Raw genomic sequence first — 15,705 nt, 5'->3', positions numbered from 1 at the left:
GACGGATTCTGCATGAAATCTCTTACAAATCATGTCTTTCTAACCATCTGGCATACCTTAAATTGACAAGGAATTTTACAAAAATGTGACAGGGAAATTTCAATATCTAAATTCTGTGGCAACTCTGCTAAGGGCTATCATTTTGTTTTGGTTATAAAATTCTCTGATGGAAAAAGGTTTCTGTCAAACACAAAATAATCCAAATTATCGTACAAAATAACAGTTCAATTTATTAAAATATACAAAGGAATCATGTATTAAAACAATAAACATAAACTGTTTAGATGATACCGATCTTATTTGCTACGTCAAGTGCATCGTAGTCTGGAGCGAGACGGACATAGGCCTTCTTCTTGCCGTCAGGTCTGCAAAAAATAAAATTTATAAATGCATTAATTACAAATGTCAAGTATTTATGAAATTTTGATTATATGATTAGTAAAGCATATATTTTGTGTCAGTAAGATCACAATTTCTTCGAAACATTTTTCTTCCAGGGTTGAAAAAAATTATTATAGGTAATTCATGAGGAGTTGTCGGATTTTTCTTGTCCTGCAGGGTGATCAGAAAGTCCTCCAACAAATAGAGTTCTTGCCTCTTTTCAGAGTGGTCCCTTCACAATTGGGGGTCTGAAAAGTTGTTTTTCCTTTTACCTTGAATCACTCACAAAATTTCAAGTCTCTATCTCAATTTCGTCACCTTACAGGCAAAGTATCACAAGCGCCATGCGACGTTTAAAAATTTCCGCCGCCATTTTATTTTTTTACTGAGAAATTGTTGGTTAAATCTGTTTGGAAATTTCACTAAATTTTATCGGCAGCACAAAGAAAATTCAGTGAAATTTTCGGACAGCTTCGTTGAACAATTTCTCTGTAAAAAAATAAAATGGCGGCGGAAATTTTTAAACGTCGCATGGCGCTTGTGATACTTTGCCTGGAAGGTGACGATTTGTGCAAAGGTAACAGGGTTGATGCTTGATTCTGGTAGTGCGGGGCTTTAGGATCACCATGTATGAAGAGAACATGGCAAGAATCTCGTTTAGAAGTTGTAATTGCTTTCATTGGCAGAAAAAATGAAAAACAATTGGAAGATGCTTAAAAATCTGACACAATTCTAGGTTCACAGAAAATTTTGAGTTGTCCGCACTAGAGTGATGAAACGATGAATCTGTTCATTTAGGTTTGTTGCGCTGCTGATTTTGCGTCACATGGGATTTTCTTTTGAAATATCGTTGCTGTGTAAAATCTTGTGAGATTTTCTTATTCAATTGCCACGTTAAGATTAGTCTTTGAAAACTGCGCACAAAAGTCCCTAAAAAATAAAATCGAGGCGGCAATAGTAAAACATCATGATAACGACACACGTTTTAATTGTCTTGCTAGGAATATTCCTCTATTATCTCTTTTGTTTTTTAATGGTCAAGAGGGAGGTTCTTATGCTCACCTGATCATAGTATTGACTTTGGAGATTTTGATGTCATACAATTTCTTCACAGCCGTTTTGATATGGTGTTTATTGGCCTTTAAGTGGACGATGAAAACTAAGGTGTTGTTGTCTTCAATTTTTTTCATTGCCGCTTCAGTGGTCAGTGGATACCTAATCGTGTTGAAGTGGTCCATCCTAAAAGCAAACAAAGATAAAATCAGATCTCAGGCAAATCAGAAAAATCCACCATCCTTTTGGATCTAGGGTGAAAAGCAACTTTCATGAGATCAATTGAAAACTGAACGGGGATTACTTGAATGACTGATTGAATCACAGTTATCATTTATTACTGAATAGTCTAGACTCATTAATAGCAAATTGGATTTCATTATGCAAAATGATAAGTTAAAGCATTTTAGAGAAAGATCCTATTTCTCCTTCAATTTCGTGTGATACCACATACCTACTCTAGAGTTCGAATAGTTGCTCACTTGATTTCCACCTGCAAAAAAGTATGAAGTGACTCGAGTTTCATCTGAAAATCGCGCGAAGTGGGCGATATTTCCAACGGATTCGTTAAATCAAAAGGCATTACTCACTATTCATCTCTACATTGGAGGAAATGCGCGATTTTTCAAGGGATTTCATAAAAAAAATTAGACAATCAACTCAATATTGCGGCAAATGCGCGATTTTTTCAACGGTTTTGTAAAACCATTAAAAGTTACGAATATTCACTTTGAGACCAGGAATTTCCCAACAGGTGATCAAGATAAATAGACACTCGACTTTCACCTGAATATCACGGAAAATACACGATTTTTATTTCGATGCACGCAAGTTGTACAGAAACATCGGTAAATTCGAATCAGCAAAAACCTATGATTTTCCAAGTTAGAAAGGATAAACAGACCTGTTACGGCGGGGAACGGATCTCCTCGGGTATTTTGGGTTCCTAGGTGGCTTGAAGGTCTTGGGACGGTGGAAACTGACTGATGTCCTGATTTTTCGTGTGCGAGTTCCATGCACACCCTTTGCAACCTGTAAAAATGAAAAAATAAATAATACACGGAATATGGGAGTTGTTAAATGTATGGGGGGTGTTAAATGAGATAAGAGATTGTCAACTCCCTGATGACCTGTGGGAAGACCGAGCTTTGTGGCGATTAGGCGTCGCACAGCGCCAAAGAGCGCTATAAAAGCGACTCATATATATATATATATGGGAGTACCATTGAGAAAAAATGAAGAAAACGAAAAAACGAGAAGATTTAATCTGAAAATGTCTTCCTATTTGTTAGAGTAAAACTAGGGATCATTTTTTTCTTTTCAATGTACTTAAACCATTCATCTTTCTGCCTGACATGTAATTATGACAATAAATGACCAATTATACAGGAATTAAATGGCTTGTTATAAAGTGAAAAGATACCACTGATTATTTTAAAGGATCCTGTGTTTCCAGAAAAGAAGGGAGCTGGGCTAAGGTAAATTAGAAAAAAAGCAGTTGGCGGCAAGAAATGGAAAAAGAAATCAGAAGGTGTCATTTGCCTGATGATCTGCGGGAAGAAAGGATTCATTGACGATTGAAAGTTGTTGACTGTCCAAAAATTTGGAAACTTAAAAAGAAACACTATCCAGATGACCGTGAAAGGCAAAATCAAAAGATTCATGATTGTTTCCAAGGTTCCATAGGTTTATATTTTCATGGATTCTCTTTAGCTTTTATGCTGATGAGAGAATATTTAATATGATTAGAATTTTCAGATTATTTCAATGCAATTTTGTATTGATAAGAGAAGGATGAGAGAGAAAAAAAAAAGAATTAAAAATGTAACTGACAGGAGTTTAAGCATGTTGATTCATAGAGATACAAGGCAATTGCCTTGCTGATACAGGGTGTCTGAAGACTCATCAGGAAAAAATTCCCTGACTTTTCCAAATGTTTTTCCTTTTTTCTCAGATTTCAGAATTTGTCAAATTGCCTGTCTTTTCCAGAAGATTTCCTGATTCCCTTGACCTGATAAAATTCCCTTACAGTTTAAAAAACTCTACCTTTCCTTACTTAATCACTTGACGGAACATCGTTTCGGAGGATCTATTGTCTTCCCCCTAGGTGGTGAAGGTGCAACTGCTTTAAGTTCACTGCTGCTGGACAGTCGAGCTAGCACCGCTGATGCTGAAGAAGAGCAGCGAACCCTCCGAAACAACATTTAGTCAAATATTTCAGTAAGGAAAGTTGGAATTTTGTTTCAAATTTTTGGTGCTTAGTGCTCATTTCCATTAAATTGATACTTTCCTACTTTATAGCCTTGTTTAATGTTTATTCCCTAGAAATTACCAGTTTTCCAGGTTGAGTGGACCTGTAGGCACCCTGCTGGTAAGGATTATAATAAGTGAGGGGCCGTTCATAAAGTGTGTAACGCACTCTTACAGAATTTTTGACCCCTCTCCCCCTTGTAACACTTTTCTGATGTAGGAACCTATCCTTTAACACGTAAAAACAAAATGGCATGACGCTCTCCTCGACTTCCCCTCTTGAGCGTTACTTTATTTATGGACGGCTCCTAAAGGTAAAAATTCATCACAGAACAAAGATTTATTTTTGCACAGTGATTAAAGCACCAACCTTCTGTCCTGCTTTCTTGGCTTGCTCTACTGCAGCAACGGTTGTACCAGCTTTCCTGTACTTGTGTCCTCGCTTGTATTTGTCATGCTTCTTGGGAGCTTTCTTCTTGTCAAACTTCTTCTTTTTCTTTTCTCCCTCCTTCTTTTCTTTCTTTTCGCCATCTTTCAGAGGTTTCTTTTCCTTCTTTGCCTTTTCGGTCTTGTCTTTCTTTGACGCTTCCTTGGTCAATGCCTTGACACCCTTGGTTGTTGCTGGTTTCTTTGCTGCAGCCTTCGAGTCAGCAACTTTCTTTGCAGGCTTGGCTGCCGCAGGCTTCTTCTCTACTTTCGCTGCTGGTTTAGCTGCGGCTTTCTTGTCTGCAGGTTTCTTTTCACCTTTAGCAGCTGGTTTTTTCTCTGCTGGTTTCTTCTCTGCTGGCTTCTTCTCAGCAGGTTTTTTCTCAGCAGGCTTCTTTTCTGCTGGTTTCTTTTCAGTTTTGGAAGTGCCTGCGGCTGGTTTCTTCTCAGCCTTTGCTGCAGGCTTCTTTTCAGAGGATCCTGCAGCGGGTTTCTTAGACCCTGAAAAACAAAAACAAATCTCTTAGATATAGTCTTCGCCAAAGAAAAATAAAACAAGTAGGATTTGATACCATTACGTATTCCCTTAAATGCTGGATCAAGAGTAAAAGAGGTCAAACTGAAACGCTGATTGAGCATGCGCAATATGGGTTGCTACAAACAATTGTTACTTCTGCTGATTTTAGGGGTGTTCCATAATTTACCTCACTATTTAGAGGCTTCTGCTAAGCATCTTTGAGATGGAATGAAAAGATTAAAAAATTCAAGAGTAAATTCACTCAGAAAGTTCTCAAAAACCTTCCAAGTTTGGCAAATTCCAAATCAACGTAAATTATGGAGACTACTTGACTCAAATTATCAGTGCTTATTTTAAACCAAAGTTACACTGATGTAAAAACTTGTACATTAATATAAGTTGGACTCAGCGGGGCAAAGACAATCTCTTCACCATGGAACGGGCGTAAAATTATGCTCAGAACGTAGAATTAGAGTCTTACAGAAATGGCAAAATGTGAATTCTTAAGAGGCGCTTCACATTGAAAATTGCAAATAATGGCATCGTTTTAGACTCTGAAACAGTGGATGTGGAATGTGAAGGAGAGGAAAAAAATCCCTAGTGCCATTTCGTATTTCACACAGGTTGTGGCTGCTGGTGACCAGTTTGACGGTTTAACTTTGAAACCACTTTCAGGTAAACATAGAGGCTCGAGTGTGCTGCAGATACACTAAAAGGGTGCAATACTTGACTGAAACGGATGAGGAATCAGCTGAAACGATGGGAAAATGGCTTGGAGCTTGAAAAGTGGCGGACTTGTCAAGCACAGGCCGCCTCACGCCATGCGCGTCGGTTTGATTGGAAAGTGAAATTGAGGATCTGTGAGGGGCTTTAATTGAAGATGAGAGTTTTCTAACTTACCAGAGCCTTCTTGCTTCTTCGGCGGCATGTTCGTAACGTTAATTAACACACTAAATACGGAAAAAAGCCCACGATTTTACCATGTGCTGGGCTTATTGTTGACAATGTGGCCGATAGAAAGAAATTTTTAGGCTATTTGATGAACGTTGATCAACGTTGGCACCAACCGATCAACATCGATCATCAACACTCAACAACAACAATAACAAGCAAAAATCGCAAAAATGTTATAAAATGTCTTATCTCTTATCATTTATTAGCTCCCTAAATCCTAATCCTTCGTTCAAATATTTCTTATCATGGCTGTGTCCCACATTGTATCGTGTACTATCATATAACATTAATAATTGTTTATGTCAGTAATCATTTCAGTCATATCTCGAATACTTAGTTCGTGTGTGCTCATGTCCTACTATCGTATGCCCTATACATTTTTCATCTTTTAGTTAGTAAAATCTATTCCGAACTCATTGATATGCATCAAAGAACGTAAAGGCAGTTATGAACATTCACAAATGAAAACGTTGTCCATCATCTGGCATGTATCTGGCTCTGCTAGCCAGCCAACATTCGGCCAAACCGCAGCTATGTTTTTCTTCAGTGGCCTCCTCATCACCGAAGTCGCATCCTGAAATGCATGTAAGGACTCAGGAAGGTGCGTAAATTCAACACTCAACTGACTTCATCAGGGCATCAGTTTTGACCTGCTGTCTCTTCATGATGGCCCTAGATTGTGCTCTTGGCTTGTGCCCTGACTTCTACAAGATGGATATTGGTTTCCATGCATCACCCACCGTTAAAGTGAAAGCAGCACTAAGGATGGATGACCCTCTCATCAGAACAAAAGGGGAGGTGAAATTATTTACCAGCTCATCACACAATGCCTGTCTTCTGCGCAGTCTAAACACATTCAGGCAAGAAGGAAAATTTTGTGATGTGGAAATAGTTGTCGGAAGTTTGATTATCAAGGTAAGAATCAGACCAAACTATAGTAGAATTTTGAATTTGAGTTCTCTTTATTTTCTTTATGGGTTCAGGTTTCACTAACAAGGGGAACTTGCCAAGCTGCCGCCTCCAATCGGGCTGAAGAAATTTGTGCGAACTCTTTGAATGAATCCATTAGGACCATGTTTTTTGTTTTTTCCTCTTCGTCCTGAAAACACCCCGGAAAGTCCGTTTTCAGCTCTTGTAGACAGTTCACACTGGACACCCAGTGTGCGCCGGGAGGGGTGAGCGAGGCAAAGGAGCGGCTACTTCACCTCGCCCAGCCACCCCGGCGCACAATGTGTACGCGCGCTCAAAACCGGACTTATCGGAATTTTTTGGGGGTTTCCTGGGAGCATTTGAAAAAGCAAAAAGCACGGTCCTGATAGATTCATCCAAAGAGTTAGTATGAATTTTTCCAGCCTGATTGGAGGCGGCAGCTTTGGAAGTTCCCCTTGGCCACCCACCTGCACCAACCTGACTATTTTTACTAATCCTGGCATAATTAATTCAGATTTCACTTGCAGTCATTCAAAGGATAAAACGCGGACGGTTGCAAACCCATATGGGTCATTATTTAGAGGGAAATTTTTGTGACACTTCTCAAAAATAATCATTTTATTGCTTGATTTTTGGCAACTGTTGAATGTTCATATGATCTTTTTCTTTACCATGGTAGAGATAATTTGCCAATCTTCTAACCGTAGCTGGCAAAGCATAAATCCACCCACAGTATGCCAATGGCAAATTTTCAAGTTAAGGCTTTCATCTATTGAATGTGGTCAAATGTAAATTGAAAAGGTTCATTGTATTCTAAATAGCTAGGTCAACCCTCTGTTATAGAAATGATTTTAAAAGCTACAGTGAACCCTGTTGAAACTTGTATAGTAGGAAGACTAAATTTCCTACAGTTATTATTCCATGTTAATGTTTGGTTTTTTTTTTTTTTTTTATATTTTAGGCTCATCGAGCTGTGCTGTCCGCAAGCAGTCCTTACTTTCTTGCCATGTTTTCCAATGGGCTAGCAGAAGAATTTAAAAACAAGATAGAGATGCATTCTCTCTCTGAATCAATTTTATCTTTGATCATCGAATTCATGTATTCAGGTTCGTTGGTTTGAATTCCTCTTCTTCTTTTAACCTAATTTTTCTTAAGCGTAATAGCAAAGCTTATTATACCCACTTTAATGGTTTAAAAGTTGAATTTTTCAGCTGGGTCAAGAAATAGTAGCATCCAAACATTAAGACATAAAGAAGTTTCTTCCGGAAAAATACTTCTATCCTGAATACCGAAGATAAAATTACATCTCTTTGATTTTTATTTTTTATTTATTGTCTTAAAGGTACAATCACCATCACAGAGACAAACATTCAAGAACTGATGGTTGCAGCTGACATGCTCGAAGTCAGCGAAATTGTTGAAGGTTGTGCTCAGTTTTTAAAAGATCAACTTCACGTATCTAATGCCATTGGCATCTACAGGTAATTTCTATTATTGGGTCTCTTTTTGTGCAACTAATAACTGTTTGTTCAAGGGTTTATCTTGCTTCTACATTGAACTTTGCAGAAATTTGTGTCTTAGGAAAAATCGTTGTCCCACGTCTATGTGTGTTCTACTTGAAAAAAAAACCTCAAACTATGTTAGAGATTATCCTCTGCTAGCTGCATTGTTACTTGTCCAATCCACAGGTGCTGAGAATCCCCAATCAAGTTCCCAAGCAGGAGCTAGGAAACGTGGGAAGATTTTAAAAATGTGTACTGAGGCAAAATTTTCAAGGGTCTAAAGTGTGTTGCTCATTACATACTAAACGGAGGGTTTTTTTTCCAAAAAAGGGTTGCCATGGTCAGGATCTGCCGGAAAATGTCAGGGAATTTTAAATAGTCCAGGAAAACTTGGAAATGTCAAGGAAAATGATGAAAGTGTATTAGAAAAATCGTCAAATCACCCCTATTTTTTTTCTAGAATAGGTTTGACATTTCGAAAGACTTTGTCTAAGAACTATTTTAAATTATGTATGTATTTCTGACCATCTGTCATATCAGTCGTTGGGGAATTTTGCCAAAAAATGTTTTGGAAATGTCAGGAAATTTCATTTTCTAAATTCTTTGGCAACTCTGCAAAAAATCCAATGCTCTAGCTAGAGCCGCAAAATTGTTTTCCTTCCTAAAATTATCTCTGTGCAATTTTGACAGGTTTGCAGAAACTCACAATTGGGTAGATCTTATGAATACATCACAGAATTTTATTAATGAAAACTTCCCAGAAGTGTGCGTAGAGGATGAATTTCATGAGCTTCCCAAAAATTTGTTACTCAAGTTTTTATCAAGTGAATCCTTGAAAGTTGACTCGGAATATCAGGTTTGTAAACAGGAGACTAATTTTTAGTTTAAAAGTTTATTTTGATGCATGTGTCATATGGTAAGGAAATTGCTGTGGAAACCAAAATATACGACTCCTTATGGGGAACTGCTGAAATGGGAGATAGTGTGGTGGTTTCCAGGATCTTTCAGCGAAAGATTCTGGAAACCCCATCAAACACCCTTCAACCAACTTTGGTGGAAAGCTCCAGTGCGTCATGGATGGTATGCTCGGGTGACGCACGGCAAGCCAGAGGCAGGCTGAAAGTGGGTTGCGCAGGCATTACACCCGTGCCGCACTGGAGCTTTCCACCAAAGTTGGTTGGAGGGTGTTTGATGGGGTTTTCAGAATCTTTCGCTGAAAGATCCTGGAAACCACCACAATAGTTTGAAATGAAAATTACGTCCAAAAATTTTAACGCAAGTTTAATTAAAAATGCGCACTTGAAAATAAAAGGTTTGAAAGTATTATGAGTGCATGAAGAAATAATAAAAGTTCAGTCCATTAGAAGCCGGCCCAGGTAAGTAAGTCTGACTTCAAATTAGACTTGAAAGCTTTTTTTTTCTTAAATTTGCCTCAAGGAAGGCTTTAAAAACTTTGAGTCTGAAGGCTTGCTGCTCCAAAATCAAGTCAAGACAACTTAGCACAGACTTTTAAGATAACGAAAAGAATGATTCTTTGATGACTTAAAAAATTCGTTTAGTTTGTTTCCTTTTTTGTATGTCTTCATAAATTGTTCACTTTTAGGTTTTCAGTGCTGCTCTAAGTTGGATCAATCACAATCTGTCTCTACGACGGGAGTTCGTTTTTGATATTCTATCACTAGTGCGACTGTCACTCATACCATCCCATTTAATCCAACAAACCATCGACAAATGCAAGGACATGAGTCTGGTCGTAGCTTTAAACGCTATCAAAAGAGATCTTGTTTCGGGGAAAGGAAACCTTGTATCGTTGACTGCGCAGCCTCGATTGAGTGCAAAGAAAGATATATATGTCATAGGAGGTGTTAAACGAGAAGTGTTCTCATCTTGGAACCGTTGCACGGAGTGTCCATATCACTCGGTTGCAAAGTATGATACGTTCACCAAGTGAGTTTCCTTAAAGTTCTCTATGTTTTTTTTTTTTTCAGTGTTTATCATGGATGATGGAAATTCTGAAAAGTCGCTTTGTTCATATTAAAGTGAAGACTGAATTTAAAAGCAAAGTTCATACAATTGATCATTTGAAAAAAATGTGTCTCTCAGTCCAGTTCCAAAATAACATTTGTATTTTCTCTTTTCCTTTTTGCCAGTCTGAATGATCTTATAAAAATCTACTTTTCCAAAAATCAACCAAAACAAAAGCAGCCCATGTACTATCAAACTTACAGGGTGATCCAAAAGTCCTGCATTACTAGAGCTAGGCTCCACCCCTGTAACTTTTGGACAAATTGAGATATAGACTTGGAATTTTGTGAGTGCTGCTAGGTCAAAGGAAATGACCTTTAGGATCCCCCAAAATTTTAGGTGGGCCTCTCTGTAAGAGGGTAAAATCCTTGAAGTTTATAGGGGAAGGGGTGCTGCGGGACTTTCGGATCACTTTGTATAATTCGTCTACATTTTTCTCTTAAAAATTATTATTTTTGACTCATCCATGGAAGTACATATCTGTGAATAGAAACTAATGGCACAAAGTGGTGGTGAAACTGCGAAAATGCGTATCCTGGTTGCGGTATTTCAAAATCTGTGCTCCTATTTTATTTTTTATAAATAGACCGAACAACATCATGTTTTGAAATTTTCACAAAATATTCCTCACATAGAGAAGAAAAATCACCAAAGTTTTCAAGTGATGACGTTAAGTGGTTTTCCATGTAAAAAGTAAAGCATGTCAGGAAGTCTGCTACGCCGCGAACCGATACATACATTCCTGCAGTTTGGTCATTAATATGTTGTTTCGTTCTACACAGCCAGGAATACTAGTTCCTTATTGTTGAATGTAGTCCAATTGGTTGTTATAATTTAGAGAAGAAAATGAATTGCAGAGACCTAAATTACATTCTCACAAACGAATATTTTGCGTATGAAATTTCTTCATCAAGTTACTTGTAGAATTGTTCACCTGTAAGTTGCTAAACTTTACCAGTGCGGCCTGCTTTTGCAGCCAATTTGAAAACAATGTGCCTAGTGTGCCTATGTGCCTAGTGTCGGCCTCCTGTGGTGTAGTGGTTGTAGCGCTGGCTCTACAATCAGGAGGTCCCGGGTTCGATTCCCGGCTAGGCGACCCGAGTTTGATGGTCTCAAACAACGGTTGCCTTGGGCTGGTACATGTTAGGGACGGAGGGGGGAGGGGCTCTAACTGGAAGCGCAAGGATTACCACTTGTGTGGTATTTGAAGTAGTGAAAAAAAAAAAAAAAAAGTAGACTTGCTTAGTTTTCTAAAATATGGAATCAAACTTTAAAATTTTAATAATTTACCCTAAATTTGTGATTTTTTTTCCATAGAACATGGAGTCTAAGTGTGCCAATGAAAGTGAACAGAGTTCTGCCAGGAGTAGCTATTTTGAATGGCCTAATTTATGTCATTGGTGGTGAACAAGGCTCCAACAATTGCCAAGTCCTCTCAGATGGGGAGTGTTATGATCCTCACGCAAATGCTTGGAGTCCAGTGTCTCGGATGCTGGCACCCAGGTGCGAGTTTGGACTTAGTGCCATGAACGGATATTTATACGCACTCGGAGGTTGGGAAGGCGATGACATCGGGGACAAAATTGAAAGGTTAGTTGCTGAGCATACAATTGGAAACAGTGAGAAACCTTTTTTTTATTTTTGCTTTAGTTGTGAACACTTTACGTAATATGTGAGGCTGTAAAAGGTATTTTTTAAAGTGTAAAATTGTACATTCTTTGCAATGATCAAAGTATCCAAAAATCAGACTACCTATATTTTAAATAATATTAAAACAATTGGTTTCTGTTCAATTTTAAAGGATAAACATAGAGAGTGAGGAGGTGTTTGTTCACAAATATTGATGAGAAGTAAAGTGTTAACCCAAATGATTTTTCAAACACGTGTGTTAGTTGCTTTACAGCGCTCTTTGGGGCTCTACAACTACGCTGTTCTCTATTGAATCATAACCCTTTAAGAATCTTGCACTTCAACATTGTATATAGGATACCATCCTCACACCTGCTGATTGGGCAGTGTCTGGAAGAATCCAAAATAGAACTTGTTTCCAGAACTGTCATTTACCATTCTCTATATGTGATCATTTCGAACTTGTCATTTAGAACTTGTTTCTAGAACTGTCATTTACCATTCTCTATATGTGATCATTTCGTATTAGTTCAATGGGTTTTAACACTGATTGTTTATATGAATTTAATAGTAGTCATCGAAATTGTAGATTTTTAATTCTTGCCTTGGTTTTTATTTTATAAGCAGTTCAGTGGGACATCTCTCTTTAGCCGTAAGTAAAATAACTGTACCCATTTTTGTTCCAACTTATTTTCATCCGAATGTATGATCTCAGCTAAAAAAATCCTAATCTCAAAAAATCTCTTTTTATTTGCGCAGGTATGATCCTGTCTCCAGGGAATGGAAAGTGCATGGAAATTTGCCGTTTCCACGATTCAGCATGGGCGTTGTGTCCTACAAAGGTATCATTTGTAAATTATCTCATAGCATCGATACACTCAGAGGAGATGAAATGTGGTAGTCTGGCTGTCAAGGGAGTACTCGTAAAATTCACTGTTGGCTTTCTAAACCTATCAGTGACTGAGTCGAAATCAGAGCTTTCTGAGAAGTGATCTGAAAAATTCACAGTCCCATAGTATTCCGTACCTAATTCTTGAAGTTTACCTTGTATTGTAAGACGGTTTATGAAAGAAAAATTAAAAGAATCGAACTTCAGATCAAAGGATATTCCAACAAAAAAGCTGACTTTACAATTGAATTGATATTTTTGTCAAGGGCCCAAAATCCAAGTCTCATGATAATGGAAGTAAATGTACCATTTGGGGATGTGTTCAACCTTTTGAGCTCAGTTTTAATATGTATTCCTCAGACTTATACATTTTTTGGGCCCAAAAGATTGAGCACACTGATGGTTCAATTTTCCTCGTTTTTCTCAAAATTTAGATTTTGGTGATTGGACCTGTCAATAAAATATCAGTTCACTTTATTGGATTGAGATTTATTGGATTTTTATTATCTAATTTATTGGGTACCCGCAAGCAATACTTGACTGAAAAAAATTGAAAATCGAAAGAAACCAAGTTGGTATGTTTGATTTTCCTGATTCAATTAGGAATTCAGAAACACAGAAAGTCCGTTTTGAAATCTCTTGTTCCAAACTTTGCAGCAGTATATTTTTTTTGTTTCCAGGTTTAATTTACTGTGTTGGTGGCTGCTCCACAAACACGCGGCGGCTTCAAGACCTGAGCAGCTACGATCCTGAAACGTCCAAGTGGACTCCGCTCGCAGAAATGAGTGTCCCTCGAAGTCAGATGGGAGTTGCCATCCTTGATGATTTCTTGTATGTTGTCGGAGGTATGAGCATCAATCAGGATGTGCTGGAGTCGGTGGAGCGCTACTCATTCAAAGAAGTAAGGAAGCTTTAGAACAACATAGTTTACACTTTTATCTTTCCATGCACCTGATTGCATCTCTGAATTCTTGAGGGAGGTTGCACAGGATGTCTACCATCAGTAAAACTGGGTAATATCAGGTTTAACATCATCAGGGAAAAGTAGGAAAATTCGGTCATGGATCAGAGAATTTGGGGTGCGACAAGCATTTTTGAAGCACATGTAATTTAGCACTTGCAAAAGTAAAAGATTTGATTCTGCTTAATAAATATGTTGGTTTGTAAAATCAATAAAAAAAAAATTGATATCAATTAATTGTCTCGCTGTCAATTTATTTGCGCAAAAACTCAGGAAATGACCTCTGAAATATTAAGAAAATCCAAAACAAAATTTTAGTAGATGCCCTATTGCAGGAGTGAGTTTTCTGGTTTGGAAGACCTTTAAGCAAATTTTTGATCCATGTTAATCAGATCTTGTTTTTTTCAGTGATTGTCAATGACAAGAGGTTTCTTTTCTTTTCTCTCCTTCCTTATTGTCATTGTGATTTAAATGCCAGTTTAAAAAAGATACGTAATTCCCACAAAACATCAATAGTACCTTCTTTGTCGCTTCCTGCCTACCACTATTGATTTGTTTCGTATGAAAGTTTCTTTTTCAAGGTTTGTTGCACAGCTTGGAAAATACTGTTTTGTCGGCAGTGTCAAAAATGACTTTGAATTTGAATTCAGTCAGGCAGTTTCTTCGTAGGTACCATAGGTTCTCACTGTTCTTTTCTTAAAACAAGAAAAATGCATTTTGAACATGATCTACTGTCATTTAAAGTTACCCTGACATCTAAGCACCAGAGTATTTTCTAAGACCTATAACTTTTTGATAACGCACATATTCATCCTAAAAATTTTATGTGATCCAAAATTAGTAACATAAAAATTAGTAACACGAAAAAAATTATGCGGGTTTTGAAAGAAATTTGTTTACTCATTTGAAATATTCTGAAATCTGGTTTTCCAAAAAAAAACCAACTCCGTACTGGTGTATTTATATTTACGCCATATCATTCCAGCTCAAACGAAAATGAGCTGCATCCATGTTTGTCAACCGAACGTAGTTCTTAATGATTAACCAGCCAAGTTCACTGAATTGAGTCATATCCACACTTTTGGTCTCAATAAAAACTGCCCTAGTTTTGGAATTTTCGTGCCTGAATCTAAAAGTATTCTAAAGTAAATAATTGTGTTCCAGAACAAGTGGTCCTTGGTCCCACCAATGGCGCACGGGCGAGCAAGTCCTGCAGTAGTTGCAGCTGACGGGAACCTGTATGTAATTGGAGGAGATCAGCCGCATGTCGTGAATTTCTACCGCGCACACTTAACAGTATCGCACGTCGAAAGGTACTGTCCATCAACAAATACTTGGGAAGAGTGCTGTCCACTGCCCGAAAGCCGAAGTGAAGCAAGAGCTGTCGCTTTATAAGACTGACCAGTGGTATATTTTCCTCTCCGACCGCTGTTTTAGTAGCGTTTAGTCATGATTCACTTTTTCTATTAGCTGTCTGAACCAGTCAATACTCAGTCTGAAAAATGAAAATCAAATTTTTTTTTAAAAAATCACTGTAATGATACAGTTACAGAAAATCTATCCAATTTCTATGCTGCCAAACCACTCGTTTTAACGCTTTTTCTACTTGGATAGCTTCATAGAGGGATTATCAAAGTTGTACCTCCTTTTACAAGAGTCTTGCACTCAAATTGTCTTCAATATCCTGTAGCAGCGTCTAAGATTTGTTTTACGTCTTTTAGTAGTATTTATTTATATCATCTTGGAGACAGATGAAAAGCACAAAATAGGGAAATGAATCGCAAATTTCGAAGAACATTCATTCAGATATTGGTTAATCCTTACAAAACTCCTCAAGTATGGTACTGGTGCTGTTTTTTATTTTTGCAAAGCTAGCGAATCATTTAGGTGGTTCTCCAGCAGTTTTGGAGAAAAATTTGATAGTTGATCGATCAATTGATAATTTCTGAATTTTAAGACAAATTCTTGTCAATTTTTGAAAAAATTACAGACAATCACAATTTCCTCTTGTGCAAAACCCAGCAAGCAGTGGGACTTGGTTTTAAGGTTGTAAATTTCAGGTTAAGGTTCCTATGATTTACTAGTGAAGAGATTATATTAATTCTAGAAACTATTCAGTGGCAAATACGCATTTCAAAGATTGATGTCTTAAGAGGAAAAGGTAACCAACAAAACTGTTCTTTAATCA

At 37.5% G+C, this 15,705-nt stretch overlaps 2 protein-coding genes across 2 annotated transcripts; one reads left to right on the top strand and one right to left on the bottom strand.

Annotated features, from left to right (window-relative positions):
- Nucleotides 1–204: 204 nt before the first annotated feature.
- LOC109034496 (uncharacterized) lies at nucleotides 205–5,703 on the bottom strand. The gene is made up of 5 exons (XM_019047699.2): nucleotides 5,528–5,703; nucleotides 4,055–4,611; nucleotides 2,339–2,466; nucleotides 1,444–1,620; nucleotides 205–365 (listed from the first exon to the last, which is right to left on the bottom strand). The coding sequence occupies exons 1-5, from the start codon at nucleotides 5,553–5,555 to the stop codon at nucleotides 281–283; spliced, it is 975 nt and encodes a 324-aa protein (XP_018903244.2). The 5' UTR covers nucleotides 5,556–5,703; the 3' UTR covers nucleotides 205–280.
- Nucleotides 5,704–5,769: 66 nt separating this feature from the next.
- Nucleotides 5,770–15,705, top strand: LOC109034486 (actin-binding protein IPP). Its single transcript, XM_019047687.2, has 9 exons — nucleotides 5,770–6,496; nucleotides 7,473–7,617; nucleotides 7,854–7,992; nucleotides 8,704–8,869; nucleotides 9,617–9,960; nucleotides 11,356–11,628; nucleotides 12,427–12,509; nucleotides 13,237–13,457; nucleotides 14,682–15,705. Exons 1-9 carry the CDS (start codon nucleotides 6,245–6,247, stop codon nucleotides 14,910–14,912), a joined length of 1,854 nt encoding a protein of 617 aa, XP_018903232.2. The 5' UTR covers nucleotides 5,770–6,244; the 3' UTR covers nucleotides 14,913–15,705.

The sequence above is a fragment of the Bemisia tabaci genome, chromosome 8 (genome assembly GCF_918797505.1).
Source record: "Bemisia tabaci chromosome 8, PGI_BMITA_v3".
Taxonomy (NCBI): Eukaryota; Metazoa; Arthropoda; class Insecta; order Hemiptera; family Aleyrodidae; genus Bemisia; species Bemisia tabaci.
This window is presented reverse-complemented; position numbering and strand designations above follow the sequence as displayed.